This window comes from Lissotriton helveticus, chromosome 3_2 (genome assembly GCF_964261635.1).
Source record: "Lissotriton helveticus chromosome 3_2, aLisHel1.1, whole genome shotgun sequence".
NCBI classification, from domain to species: domain Eukaryota; kingdom Metazoa; phylum Chordata; class Amphibia; order Caudata; family Salamandridae; genus Lissotriton; species Lissotriton helveticus.
Window position 1 is genome coordinate 98,033,588 of NC_136062.1, and position 15,132 is coordinate 98,048,719.

General features: G+C 39.5%; 1 protein-coding gene across 1 annotated transcript in view; it reads right to left on the reverse strand.

Annotated features, from left to right (window-relative positions):
• Window positions 1-15,132, reverse strand: part of WDR72 (WD repeat domain 72) — a 1,209,089-nt gene that overhangs the window by 339,743 nt on the left and 854,214 nt on the right. The window contains exon 17 of the mRNA XM_078684855.1: window positions 11,842-11,924. Within this exon, the coding sequence (XP_078540981.1) occupies window positions 11,842-11,924 (83 nt within the window). The remainder of the gene's footprint in view (window positions 1-11,841; window positions 11,925-15,132) is intronic.

A 15,132-nucleotide genomic window follows, 5' to 3' on the forward strand; every position in this document is an offset into this window, starting at 1 on the left:
GTATAGTCTACGGTGACAACGTGTTTCATTCATATACACTTAAGGTATCTTAACTGACAAGGTACAAACTCCAGAGAGTAGGTATTCTGTGTGATACACAATAGACATCTGATTTAATTATGGATAGAGACAAGGAAGCGGATGAGCTGTTCGGCAACTTGACTAATGGTGCCGGCAGCAGTAATATGTCACTGAACACACCCAATACCAGTAAAGAAGGCTTGAGAGAGAAATTTTGGAAATTGGAGAGACTGAAGAAAACCGAGAATGCCCGATGGTGGGACGGAACCACTCTGAAACAGTACCTCAGGTTAAAAAGAATCCCCAGAGGACTGAGGGCACAGATCTTGCCCGCGTATGACAAGCTGGATGACGATTTATTAGCTAAATGGGAGGATGCATTGAATGTGAATTCTTTCACACTTATGGACATCTTGATAGAAAGCTCTGATAGGAAGGTACTGGAAAGTGAAATCAAAGATCTTAACATGCCTGACGCTACAGAGAAAAATTATGTAATACTAAAAGAAATACTAACGGCACATCAGAAAGAAATAAGAGAAAATTAAGACAACTAAACAGGGACGAGATTGATTACAGCACAGGAAGAGTATTCACTTATGCCAGAAAATATGATACAGTAATAGGGACTAATCCTAAATCCAAAGAGACACCAAGAATAGAGACAGTATCTATCTCATCCAGCTCATTCTGAATAAATATACCACCCTCAAGTGGGAGTGACACAGAAGGGACCACAGGGGGTTCACCTAAAAAATCCAGTATTTTTCAAGAGGTACGGAGTGCCAGGAGAAGCAACCAGCGCATGGGCACCAGAATAGGAGAACACACAAAACCCGTAGAGGCAAAAGGGTCAGAAGGCGAGAACTACAAGCAGAAACTGAGATCAGGAAAGGGAGTAACACAATAGAAAATCAAATAGAAGAGGTACAGGCATTAAATCTCTCCTCTAAAATCTTGAATAAAGACATGATCAGTCTCCTGAGCAGAGGTCTCAGTTTTAATCCATCAGAGACAGGCGACTTATGTAAACTGAAAATTGATCTGTATAAATTCATACGGACTCCGAAAATTAAAAAACATTTTTTGTGCAACCCCACACCCAATAAAAGACTTTGCAAGAACACTCTGGCCAATGCGTGTGATGTGCCTTCTATACAGGATGTACAAGCAACAAGAATATTTTTATCAATCACAGAGAGGGAGGAATCACCACACATCATGTCACAATTGCTAGAGGAACTCAATATAGACACTGAGTTTGTCTCTTATCAGTGGTTTTAGAAACAAATCAAAATGGACACCGATGCTACCAGGGGGTAATGCCATAGATGATTTTGATAAAAGAGTCCTAGAGGACTTAGAATGTACGAGTCACACTGGTGCAAGGAGAAACAGACACATACAATATAATCTGAGTGCTGGGGAGAAACGGGCCCTGTCAGAACTATACAATGACCACATCATCATAATCAGGGAGGCGGACAAAGGTGACAATGTGGTGGTTATGGATCTAGTGGATTATTACAATGAAATTTTAGGGCAACTAAGAGACCCCACTTGCTATGAAGAAATAGGGTACAACCCCACGGGGCCACTATGCATAGAAATCAACCAACAATTACACAGATGGCACTCATTGGGCGTATTGGATGAGGAGGAGCTAGCGTATCTGAAAGTCTCCCGGCCTACTCATCCTATACTATACACACTTCCCAAAATTCATAATCATCAACCGTTCCCACCTGGTAGACCCATTGTAGCAGGAATAGATAGTCCAACTGAGAGAATATCAGAATAGGTGGACCTGTTCATTGGTCCACTAGTGCGCACAATGGCAAGTTATGTCCAGGACTCAAAACACATCCTGAATATACTTGCAGACTTTCAATGGCAGTCGGACTTACTTCTAGTCACTTTGGATGTGGTGTCATTGTACACCAGCATTGAGACCACCAAGGGACTAGAAGCAATTAGTCGCCTACTGAGCAACAGACCAGCAAACCAATGGTTACACAATGAGATGCTAATAGGGATGATGAAGATCATCCTGGAAAACAATTTCTTCATGTTCAACAACCGGTGGTACAAACAAAACAAAGGCGTGGCAATGGGATCCAAGTTTTCACCCTCCTTTGCCAACCTATTTATGGGCTTTTTGGAAACAGAATACATCTGGGGACAGGAGGGTGCCCCTTGGATCAACCAGATCGTCTATTGGGGTCGTTACAGAGACGACTGTCTATTAATATGGTCTGGTTCGGTTACTGAACTCCAAAACTTCAAAAACCACTTGAACGCCAACAATTATGGTATACAGTTTACTATGGAATACAGCGATAAAAAAATCAACTTCTTAGACATAGAACTGTATGTGGACAAAAACATTTTGCAAAGTCTCCTATATAGGAAAGACACCTCATGTAACTCAATTCTACACGCAAATAGTAGCCACCCTTTGCCCCAAATCAAATCAATACCCTATGGAGAGTATTTGAGGGCAAGGCGCAACTGTAGCGAAGACCAGGACTATAACAAATGCAAGACAGACATGGAACAGAGGTTTAAAAATAAGGGCTATGATATGAATACATTGAACCAATCAGTCAAAAAGATCAGCAAAGTCACAAGAGCAGACACCTTGAGAACCAACCCACCGAAAAACAGGGAAGATGCAGCAGTACGCATGATTACTGAGTACAATAGACTGAATCATTTGTTGAGGAGGAGTCTTACCAAACATTGGAGTATATTGTTGAGAGACACCAACACCATCCTGGCTCACAATATACCAGCATGTCCTATGATCATTTACAGGCGGGGCAGGACCCTACGTAGTAGATTAAGTCCATCACTACCCAAAACCACACATTGTAACACTTGGCTCACACCTCTCACATTGTGGTTCGACAAATGTGGTTTCTGCAATGTTTTGAAATGGGCACTACACAAAGTCAAAAACTTCAAGGGCATCGATAACAGAATATACTCAATCAAGAGCAACATTATCTGCACTACACGATATGTGGTATATGTGATTGTGTGCAAATGTCAGAAGATGTACGTAGGAAGCACAATCAGACCCCTCAAAGAAAGGATTACAGAACACTTGAGGGCACTTAAACAGGGGGATGCCAGATACCCAGTGGCCATACACGCAACATTATGTCCCGCATAGGGGAGCCATAAAGAATTCTCCTTCTTTGGAATAGAAACCGTAGAACTACACCCCAGGGGAGGTAATAGAGAGCTCAGGTTGCTTAAAACAGAAGCAGCATGGATAATGCGTTTACAATCAGTGAAACATGGTTTGAACTGTGATTCTGAGATGCAATATTTTCTGGGTTGATTTTCTTTATGTAATATAGATACAACTGTTAAACCAATGATGACTAGATAACAAATTGTGGAACAAATGTCAAAATGTGTCGCATTGTGCTACAAAACTATATATGTAAACTTGTTTTTCACCAGTGGTAAAAGTCACAATTCACGGTGGACGATAAGCACGGTATACTGAATAAGGGAAGTATCTAAACATGACGGTAGCGCCACTTCTCTGTGGATACTAGGAAATTGGAATTCTAGAGACTTTACCCTTGAGATACTATTCCCTTTGCTCCCTACAGGGAGAGAACATTCCTGATAGCAGATGGTGGTATTTTTATTCTGCTGCGTCTTTTGTGCCCATTCTCCATTTACGTTTTCTTATATATATATATTTTTTTTTTTAATTATACCTTTTTCCTATACTTTCTGCTTTTTTTCGCATCGAATCTTCTTCACGTTGACCCACTGATCTCAAGTGATAATCGGAATTGGAGTAGCCCCCATGCTTGTAGATAGTGCATTCAAATATTAAGGGATTCAACGTGGGGCAGTAACTATGTTTACTCCCTATAACCCACTAAGTACAGTATTACAACGACATCTGAATATTTAATAGTAATGTAAAAGAATGTATTGAGTGCCGACACGATTTTGTCCTATATATCGCTCGCATACTTTTTGGAGACGTAGAACACTCACTTCCGTATGGACACACAGGAAGTGGAGTGAGTGTTCTAGTGTTTCTCAACCACGTGCGCCTGGCTTCTACTTAACGCATGCGCACATGGACATTCGTCGCAATAGACATCTTCGCCATTGCAGAGCATGCCGCAGACCAGAACAGGCAGCCGGACAGGTAATCATTGGGATTACATGGTATTTAATGGACTAAATATTTGTTGATAGATGCCCATATTGAATATTGTTCTTGATTGGTTTTACAGGCCGACTTGACACAACCCCATTGCTAGGATTGATCATACGTGAGACCACATGCTTGGTGCTAGATTGTAAGTGCTTTGTGTGGGTTACCAGTGTAACTAATTCGCACAAGTGAAACCATATAGGTGGTTCAATACCCATTTATAACACATGTCTTTTTATTTAAAGAGCGACATGAAATAATTCTTTGGTCTGTCCTGTTTGACAAATACGGCGTTATTATCGATGAGCACACTGCAAGAGGTGAGTGCATTAGCAATATTTAGGCCCTTTCACAGTAGCCACTTTAACCCGCCAGCGGAAGATAGTAGTACACGTTGGTCCTGGTGTAGATAATTTTTGGGAGATTGGATTCTTAGTACTGGATTCAGGAATACGTGTGGAGCTATATATATGGCGGACGGCTTGCTGGCCAAAAGGAATGTGTGGATGATTTCAAGCACTTGCCGCAAAAGATAATGAGTGTATCACTCTCTTAAAACTGGTGACCCATTGGGTTATATCTAATTGAAGTTATTTTTTCATATCTTATGTTCACCATCGTGTCCTCTGATGGCGTGGGCAGATTGGATTGCCACTTGCGGACTTTCACTGTGATCGTCACCTGCGAACAACAATCTATCGACACCATGACCGAGTTGGAAATATCACCGGTTGAGGGGTAAGTGAATTGATACATCTTAACCAAGTCGTTTGGTTCACTAGTAGCACTCAATAGGTTGTACTGTATTAGATCCGTTGGTGCACTCTTATTTATTAATACGTTTAATACTGTATTTCACTTATTGTTTAGTGCACTCCTTCCAAAGTGGTTTGTCTGAGAACACTATTGAAAAAATGAATTTCTAGAAAAGGTGGAGACTCCCCACCTTTAGAGGTCGTGTGCACTCTTTAACTCAGACCTGAATAGGTCATTCCCAAGTTTCTCATTTTTTCATTTTAAATCATTTATGAAAGAATTCATCCAATTTGTCAAATGTTCTTCTTCTGTTAATGTCGTTTATTTATTCATGCATAATATAAACTTCATGATTAAATCCATTTATCACTTCACATAAACCCGATGAATTCGGGTCAAGGACCCTTCCTCGGGGGTCTGTATAAGGAAAAAACAAGGAATTTTTGAGCCACCCTTCAATATATTTTAAGTATACCAAAGTTAACAAACATCCAGGAAATATTTCATTAGTGTCCATTGCTATTGACAAACATACCAAGTCAATACTAAACAAAATGGCCAAAGTGATCTCGACATTGTAAAAGCGACCGCTGTAGGTTCAGTGAACAACACAATTCAAGGATGAGTGACATAAAGTAAAACAATACAAAGATTAAGTCTCTATTATTAGGACTGCTCTTTCTGTGTTGTTCGCTAGACTTATGAATCTATTTTTCATGCACCTGACGTAAACAAACAAAACTAACATTGTCTATCGTTCCAACAACTTCGTTCGTACTCACGGAAGTGAAAGTCCGCGCGAACCTCGTGGTTCTTCCAAACGTAAACACGCTAGCTGTTTACCGAGTGTGATAGCTTTAAAACAGTGTGCTGATTGGATCATGAGAAATTCACGTGATCGCGACTTGTATATTCCATCGAAAATAAGTTAAAAAATGAATATTTGGTATGCTGGCAATAAAACTCACAGTATGTGATCAAAAAAACGAGTGATGGAAATGAACAGAGAAGATTTATTAAAAACAAAAGAGAAGAAAGAAACAAAACTCACAGTATGTGTTCTAAAACATTCAGTACAATCCAGACAAATAACAAGAATTATGAGGAAACATTGGGCAATGATTACTCAAGAACCAGATCTCCAACCATTATTTGCCGAACAGATTACATTTGCTTACAACAGATCAAGAAATATCAAAGAATTGTTAAAGAGAAAAGAGTTGAAATCTAAAACTGAGACCTATAAAGGAATGCAGAAATGCATGAACTGCGTACATTGTAATAATGTAATTACAGGAGGATTATTCACTCACTCAGTGACTGGAAAACAGATTCCATGACTACACTCAAGTACCTGTGATACAAAAAACGTTATCTATGGCATAAAATGCCCGTGTGGTAAGCTTTATGTAGGCCAGACAGAGCGCAAGATCAAAGTCAGAATAACAGAACATAAGAGTAATATCAGACAAAAGAATGAAAAATCATCTATAGCTATGCATTGGTTGGAGGCGAAACATAACATTTCCCAACTTCGACTTACCATTCTAGAAGTGATTACAACACAGCAAGACACAGACATTCACAAAAAAAGACTTAGAGCAGAATACTTTTGGATTCGCAAGATGTGTAGCATACAGCCGCAAGGATTAAATGATAGGATCGAATTATCTTTGTTCCTTTAATTATGAACTAAGATTGTTGTTTCTGCATACTTTATCCCCAATCCAAGATGGCCGACATTTTGATGTTATCATTGTATTTAATGTAAGCCAAAGTGCAATTAGATTTTTCATAGGTGTGTTAGATTTGATTTACAATACCATGAATAATTGAGTGCATACGATCTCCATCTTTTATTCGGGTCCATGCATATATATTTTTACACAGTTTTTGTTTTGCCATTGAATACTGTTTATCTTGGTATCCAACATTGTCTATCACGTTCTGTAATACGAGTGCCAGCATACCAAATAATCATTTTCTAACTTATTTTCGATGGAATATACAAGTCGCGATCATGTGACTTTCTCATGATCCAATCAGCACACTGTTTTAAAGCTATCACACTCGGTAAACAGCTAGCGTGTTTACAATTGGATGAACCACGAGGTTCGCGCGGACTTTCCCTTCCGTGACGAACGAACGAACGAAGTTGTTGGAACTGTAGACAATGTTAGTTTTGTATGTTTACGTCCGGTGCATGAAAAATAGATTCATAAGTCTAGCGAACAACACAGAAAGAGCAGTCCTAATAATAGAGACTTAATCTTTGTATTGTTTTACTTTATGTCACTCATCCTTGAATTGTGTTGTTCACTGAACCTACAGCGGTCGTTTTTACAATGTCGAGATCACTTTGGCCATTTTGTTTAGTATTGACTTGGTATGTTTGTCAATATCAATGCCCACTAATGAAATATTTCCTGGATGTTTGTTAACTTTAGTATACTTAAAAAATATTGAAGGGTGGCTCAAAAATTCCTAGTTTTGTCCTTATACAGACCCCCGAGGAAGGGTCCTGGACCCGAAATGCATCAGGTTTATGTGAAGTGATAAATGGATTTAATCATGAAGTTTATATTATGCATGAATAAATAAACGACATTAACAGAAGAAGAACATTTGACAAATTGGATGAATTCTTTCATAAATGATTTAAAATGAAAAAATGAGAAACTTGGGAATGACCTATTCAGGTCTGAGTTAAAGAGTGCACACGACCTCTAAGGGGGGGGACTCAATAGGTTGTAACACCGAATTATATCATCTCCCCGTTCTTGTTTTGAATAGGGATTGATCCTCTTGCTACATACAAGAATAAGGTATGTGACAGCATGCAGTAACTCTTTAGAGAACTCCATACTATAGATAGGAATCACATTCACACAGGAATTGTCCACGTCGTGGTGTTCTCTATTATGAGGTCGAAGTTGTTCTTCCATTCTTTTCGTGTCTTCGTGAGCACTTTGGTGGCACTTTTTCGCGTTCATTCACTATCAAATGTGACAATGTTGATATTGTGAGGTGTCCATACAATGGGACTGCCGGATTGTGAGAACCTTTCAACAATTGATGATAGGTCATAAATTAAATTATTGGATATGTTATGTTTATAGTGGATACTACTATGGACGCAATCCGGTACTTAATGTGATGTATAGATATAATAAATACCCTATAATAAATGCATGCTCTTAAAAGATTTGCATGATCACTTCACATCCTCAAGCCTTCGAGGAAATTTTCGTTCACCTCACATACTATACAGCAATAAGCGGTGGTAACTGATGCAATGTATGGTTTTACATCCTTAGGGATGATGTATGTAAAGACTACTGGCAAAAATAGTCAGTTTGTTTATTAATTTTTCTTCTCCAGCCCTGAAGAGTCCAAGTTTATATGTACTCAGACGAAACACGTGTCGGCTGGTGCTGTCTAGTTTCGAGTATTAAAGCAACAAGACCAACGATGCTTTAAATATTCTTTCTTTCATCTGTGGATTCTAAATTATTGTACATATTTCATGTATAACTATATATGTGTGCACAAGATTCTGTTGTTAGATACACTTAAGGTATCTGGTGGCTTTTCGGACTAACACAATGCTGTCTAGCTCCTCGCTGCAGTCATATTGCTAATCTAATGTTTTAGAAATGCAGATCTCCTAGTCTTCTTTAGTGTTTCATACTTTTCATTTAGAAATGACTAGATTATGTAACTATCAACTATCAGCACATTACATGATAAGTTTTTATTAGAATTTATAAATAATTAATTTCAATGAGGCAAAGTATTCACCCTTAAAATATGGGGCCTATTGAGTAGGAGTTTATTACGTATATTGGATTTCTATCCTTATCATACACACTCCTTGAAGGATAATACTTAAGGTATGTTCTCTTGTTCCCTGCTCTGGTGTATGTTGCCTATACAAGTTTTTATCTTTTCATTTAGGGGGCTAACTTCACTATTGTTAGTTTTCTCTCTCTATGACATAGATATGGACATACTATGGTCACCCTAATGTTGCCCCATGAATATACATGTTCACTTTTTGGTCTTTCTAACCTCACCAGACCTTTTTCTTAAACATTTTTAAATTTGCACATGTTGTTTGGTAACAATCTACAGTTTTTTTTAAATGTTAATGTCACTTTTGCCCAACATCGGTATGATGTTTCACTTCATTCCCTTCTTGTCTTCTGTGCCTCTCTCTCTCTCTCTCTCTCTCTCTCTATATATATATATATATATATATATATATATATATATATATACATGTCTGAAGAACATGTATATGTTGTTTTAAATTGTTATGTGATGTTTCGTTGTATATTTGTGGTTATATACTATGTGTATTTGTATGTTTTACAGCCCTGATGAAGTTGAGATGTAGTGAACGAAACGTGTTGGCTGTCCGGTCCCTTTCAGAAAATAAAGAACATTTTTAACAATAAAAGGCTGATTGGATTAACATTTGTGAACAATAGCCATGCGGTGCACTTCACATACATTGGATAAGCTGTAACTTGCTTAAATTCTATTCTGACAACAAGTCAGCAAGAAATTCCCTATGGACTTTCTATGAGCATACCATCATAAACACATTCCACATATGCATGCAGTCACCCATTCACCACCATAAATAGCAGATACCAAAAAACCAATATACGAATGCATATTTATTAAGTATTGGCACCTTAATACCACCCCCTCAGAATATTTCTAGACCTTGGAAGACCTCACCTGAAGAAGGCACCACTCTGAAATAAAGACAACTTCCAACATCTGCAGGAAGACGAGGATGCAAAAACTCTTGATTCCCGTTGGTATGCAAAGACTACAATTGTTCTCTGAAGGATTAGTGGTTAGCACATTGTTTGCCTACTCCAGGAACACAAAAAGCAGAAGGAATTCTTACTCCAAGAGGGCCCAATGACCACAGAGGTCATGACACTACAGGAGCTCAGGCTGGAGAGGCATCTGGTGCCTGGAAGCCTGCCAATACCATCTGGGGCTGTAAGATTGAGCATTAGGATGTTTTTCCATCAGATGGAGACAAGTGGTTATAAGTCTTTCTTTTCCATCTCCAGAGGACTGGTACAAGTTGCTGATGCTTTGTGGTAGCCAAGAAAACCGAATTTGTCCAACTGTGAGATTTTGCTGCACTGGAACAAGTTCAGCAGGATCTTGCCGTTCAGGTATGCAGCTTTGTGGAACCCTGCCCATCTGCAGCTTCTAGCCTTGCACCACAGGAGGACACTTCGAACCAAAAAAGTAATTGAGTGCCAAATTTGCACGTGCATTTTCTGGCCGCAAACCCAGTGATTTGGTAAATCACAGTGTTTGGACAAGAAAATGTTGTTTTCAAATGTGCCTAAACCATCTAGTGATTCAGTACCAAGTTACAGAATCACAAAATTGGTTAAGAAATCTGCTAGTAAATGCTATTTGGAAGGGAAGTGTTTAGGGCATCCCTTACAAATAGCTATTCCTTATGGCAAGTATAAATGTTTTGCGCCCGGATGCAAAGCATGACTATTTCACTTTGAAAGATAGTCACAACCCATTTGCAAATAGGAGGGGGTCCCTGAGAGACTGTTTCCCCTTTGTGAATGATCAAAAAACATCATTTGTAGTAGGCAGCAGTCCATGAGGCCACTGCCTACTATTTAAAAAAAAAACGTTTTGGGAACTTTTCCTATTTAATTTTTTTTAATGCATTCTGCTTTCCTTAAAGGAACATTTCCTTAATTTAAAGCCAGTAAAAATGCACGCTAAATAAGATTGCTTTATAGAAAAGTAATCACTGACATGATGACTCCAGCAGGCCACCATCCCTGTGATGACAGCGAATTGTAGTGGGTCGCAATTTGCAATCTATACAATTATTATTCATGAAGGTCAAAGTGCAAACCACTACAATTTAGTATTTTGTGAACTGACCTATTAGTACACAGGTGAGCTCGTAAAATACCATAGAATTTACAAAATGTTGGTGCGCAAATTGCTACCCCTTTTTGTGAATCCTATCTTAATATATCTGGCCCCAAAACCTAAGAACAAACCTTGGATTCGTGCAAGACAGCAAATCTATCCAGTCTGCAAAGAGATCTCATCTGCCAAAAAAATCTCGCTTTTTCACTCTCTGAACTTTTGGCATCAAAACCAAAGGCCTCCAGCAAGAGCTCGAAAATGAGTGCAACTTAGAGGTACCCTCAACAACGCTAGCCTTAGGCTCTGCCCAGTGGAATGAGTTTTGACATACATATGAGAGGCTAAGTTAGAAGATGAGAACTTCCACCTAGATGAAGAGCTTGGTGTATCTGGCCCTTGCTTCAATGCTGTAAGTCTGAACTACTGTTTTCAATTTCTTTACTTATGGTGCTTTTTGCCTTAAAACTTTGAAAATTAACATCTCCTCTTCCCATAATTCAATTTGATTGATTTTGGTGTTTTGTTCTTCTCATTAATTTTTTCTAATTTTTGTTCTATTTTAAATTGGTGGGATAATTGTATTGTTATTTTCCTTACTGGATAACTGTTGGCACTGCTTGAGCATTACCTATCTTTCTTAGGGACACCTGCTGATATTTCCATAGCTGCCAGGGGTTGAAAAAGATATTCTATAAGAATTGTATTTCGTAGAGCTCAACCTCCCCCACATTAATAAACCAATTTCTGTTAGCAACACATTAATGACCTGTAAAATACACTTCACAAATACTAAAAGGGCAACAGTAACAACCATATTAACTTGCAATTTCATTCGTTTTTTTAATTGAACACTCTTAAAAAATGCACACCGTCATTGTGCCATCACTCTGCATAACTGTATTATTACAACAGACAACAGTTCTTCCTACCTGTACTGATTGTTCTCTCCAACAAGAAAAAAGTTTCACCACAGACACAGTTTCAAAATCGTTAAATATGCATCCATTTTTATCTAAAAATAAATAAAAGAAATTAACAGTATTTAATTGGAAAACACACATTGCTCAAATAGGACTGGTTCTGGTAATTGAAGCTTAAAAAGACATGATCTATTTCCCTCAAACAATTGGGCTTGTTGAGAGATGGGTGTGATAGTGGATGGGAGGTCGTCTTGCCAGCCTGCTGTTCGCCGACAGGAAGGTGCCAAAGAAGGGGGTTGGATTTAGCTTGTTTTACCTCCGCTATGGACACGCTGTAAGATAACCTATTTGCCTTGGGGTACAGGTGTGGGAGCAGGCTCCCAGGAAACCTCCTGAGTATGTAGTTAGCTACATTCTGGCTTTCAATAACCAGATGCAGTGCTTCTGGAAGAAGACAAAAGACAATCATGAGGCAGTAAAGAGGTGATGAAGCTCTGGTATGACCAGAAAGTCCCTTTGGTGTAGATGTAGTCTAGGCAGATGGTGTTGATCATGGAGCCTGTAGAGAACAGAGCTCTCCAAGACCGTTGGACAGGCGCATAAGAGGTGAAGGAGAGCAACGGGGATGCCCATACTCCATCGCCATTGGCCCAAACTTGTGACTTTCACCCGGTCTCTCACGCCCAGATAGAATGACGCTTTCTGCATTTAGGTGCTTTACTTGCCAGAAATCTTTAAAATTGCATATCTCCAGTTCTACTAATTAGATTTTTGTTGGTTTCATCTTAAATACTTTGCTACATTTTACTCTATTTTTCTTGTGTTTTTCACTTTGTTACTGTTTGAAGTGCTGCATAAACTCTTTACACATTGCCTGTAAGTTAAGCCTGACTGCTTTTGTGCCAAGCTACCAGAGGGTTAAGCACATGTTAGTTTAGGTTTCGCTTGTGTTTCAAGCAGACAAGAATTGTGCTTGCTGCTCAAATAAATATGTAAAAGAAGACAAGCATGAACACCTCAGATGAAAATACCAATAAATATTTTTTTTCAATTGCCTCAGTCAACAACCAGTGACTAGTCTGCAAATATCAGAGCACAGGTGCACCTCGTTCCTAAGCAGGCCTAAAGGACTACACCTCTGTGCAGGCCATTATGTATAGATCCTTAAAATACACTCCAACTACATCTCTCATGCACAGCAGGTAATCTGACTAGAGAAGTAAATGAGATGCTGGTTTAAGGTGCTTAATAATTCAGTGTGATTTGGTTACAACAGCACATAGAAATATAATATTCTAAGAAGAAAAATAAGCTTTTGTCTTATTACAGGTGTAAAATAGTGCAAAAAGAACAATTGATGGGCAGAATGCAGAACAATGTCATACATTCAACCCAGTACAGAGCTCTGGGCCTAAAACCATCGTTTTTTTTGCTCAACATGCCATTCCAGTTCGAACAAAGCCATATGCAAATCAGTCTTGACCCTGTGCCCAATGGGAACAGTCCAGCCCGAACTGCCCGGCCAGGTCCTCCCTGGACTGGAAACAAGCATCCTAGGAGCGGTTTCGGGCTTTCAGCCCTCATCAGCCGGGACAGCTTGACTCGAGTGGCATGGAGTGCACGGGACCCGCGTCTGGGCATACCCGTCCCACTCTGGGTGACAAATGCAAAAAGAACAACAGATGGACAGAATGCAGAACAATGTAATACATTCACTCCAGTACAGAGATCTGGGCCTAAAGCCATCGTTATTTTTTGCTCACCATGCCATTCCAGTTCGGACCCACCATGTCCAAATCAGTCTTGACCCTGCGCCCAATGGGAACAGTCCAACTCGACTGCCAGGCCAGGTCCGCCCTGGACTGGAAACAAGCATCCTAGGACCGGTTTCGGGCTTTCAGCCCTCATCAGCCAGGACAGCTTAACTCCAGTGGCATGGAGAGCACGGGACCCACGTCTGAGCATACCCGTCCACTCGGGGTGACAAATGCAAAAAGAGCAATTGATGGACACCTCCACCCCTTAACCAGTAACCAAGCTTCCAACAATTAGAGAATTTACCTTTAATGCACAAAAATGTATTAGCGATAGGTTTCTTTACTGTGGAAAATATTCATGTTTTGAGATATAACGTTTATGAGCTTACTTGTATTTTGTTCTTAAAAGTGTTAATATTCTGGTTGCAACAGTCATAGGTCTCTATTATACAATTCATTCCAGATATTGTACCAATTTATTCACACATGTCATAATACAAATGTAATAAATTCTCTGAATGATTACTGGTGGAAGGAGGCATGATCAGGGCATGGGGCTCCTTAAATAAACAAGAATTTTTGAACACCTTGACCGATCTCCCAGTCTCATTAACCTCAGATCTGGACCTTCTAGACGCCAATATCTCGAGTTGGATATCGGCAGCTAGTAACTTACATGTCCCACAAAAAAAACTTCAACAGACCCGCTGTTCGGAGGCACACAAATGGTTCTCTACAGAACTAAGAGAGCAGAAACTAGCACTCCGCCAAAAAGAACGCAGGTTCCGACAAAATTATTCCAGCGAAGCCAGACAGATCTACTCCCTAGCTCAGAAGGAATACAAAAAAAGCTATAAGTACAGCTAAGGCTTCGCTCTATTCATCTAGAATTCTTAATTCATCGAATAGGTCAAGGGATATCTTTGCTATCGTTAATAAATTAGCCAACGCAGATAGAATTTCACCTTCCCCCACGCCCACCCAAGATCTGTGTAATTCCTTAGATAATTTGTTTTTGGATAAAATAGCTGCTATTAAAGCAGGCATCCCTACTTCAAATACTAAGGAGATTTCTGTTCATTTATCTATCAATCGCCTTACCTTAGATGCCTTCCTGGCCATTAGTAATCAAGGTTTTTTGGACTTACTGTCCAAAGTGAAATCTGTCTCTCCCCTGGATTGCTGTCCATCCTATGTATTTAAGGACATATTCTCTGCTCTACCAACTGCTGCCATAACTCTCCTCAATGAGTCTCTATTCCAGGGATATGTCCCTAATGTGTTTAAAAATGCGATTGTGGTTCCTCTCTTAAAAAAGCCGGGAGCCGACCCTCTCAACTTGTCTAATTATCATCCAATCTCCTTGCTCCCCTACTTGGCAAAAATGCTGGAAGCACATGTGGCAAAATTCCTGTCCAATTTCATGGAACTGTCTGGTTATTTAGACTCTCACCAGGCGGGTTTCCGCCCTTCACACTCAACGGAATCAGTGATACTGGCAGTACTGGATGACTTACATAAGAAGGAGGATGAAGATATACCC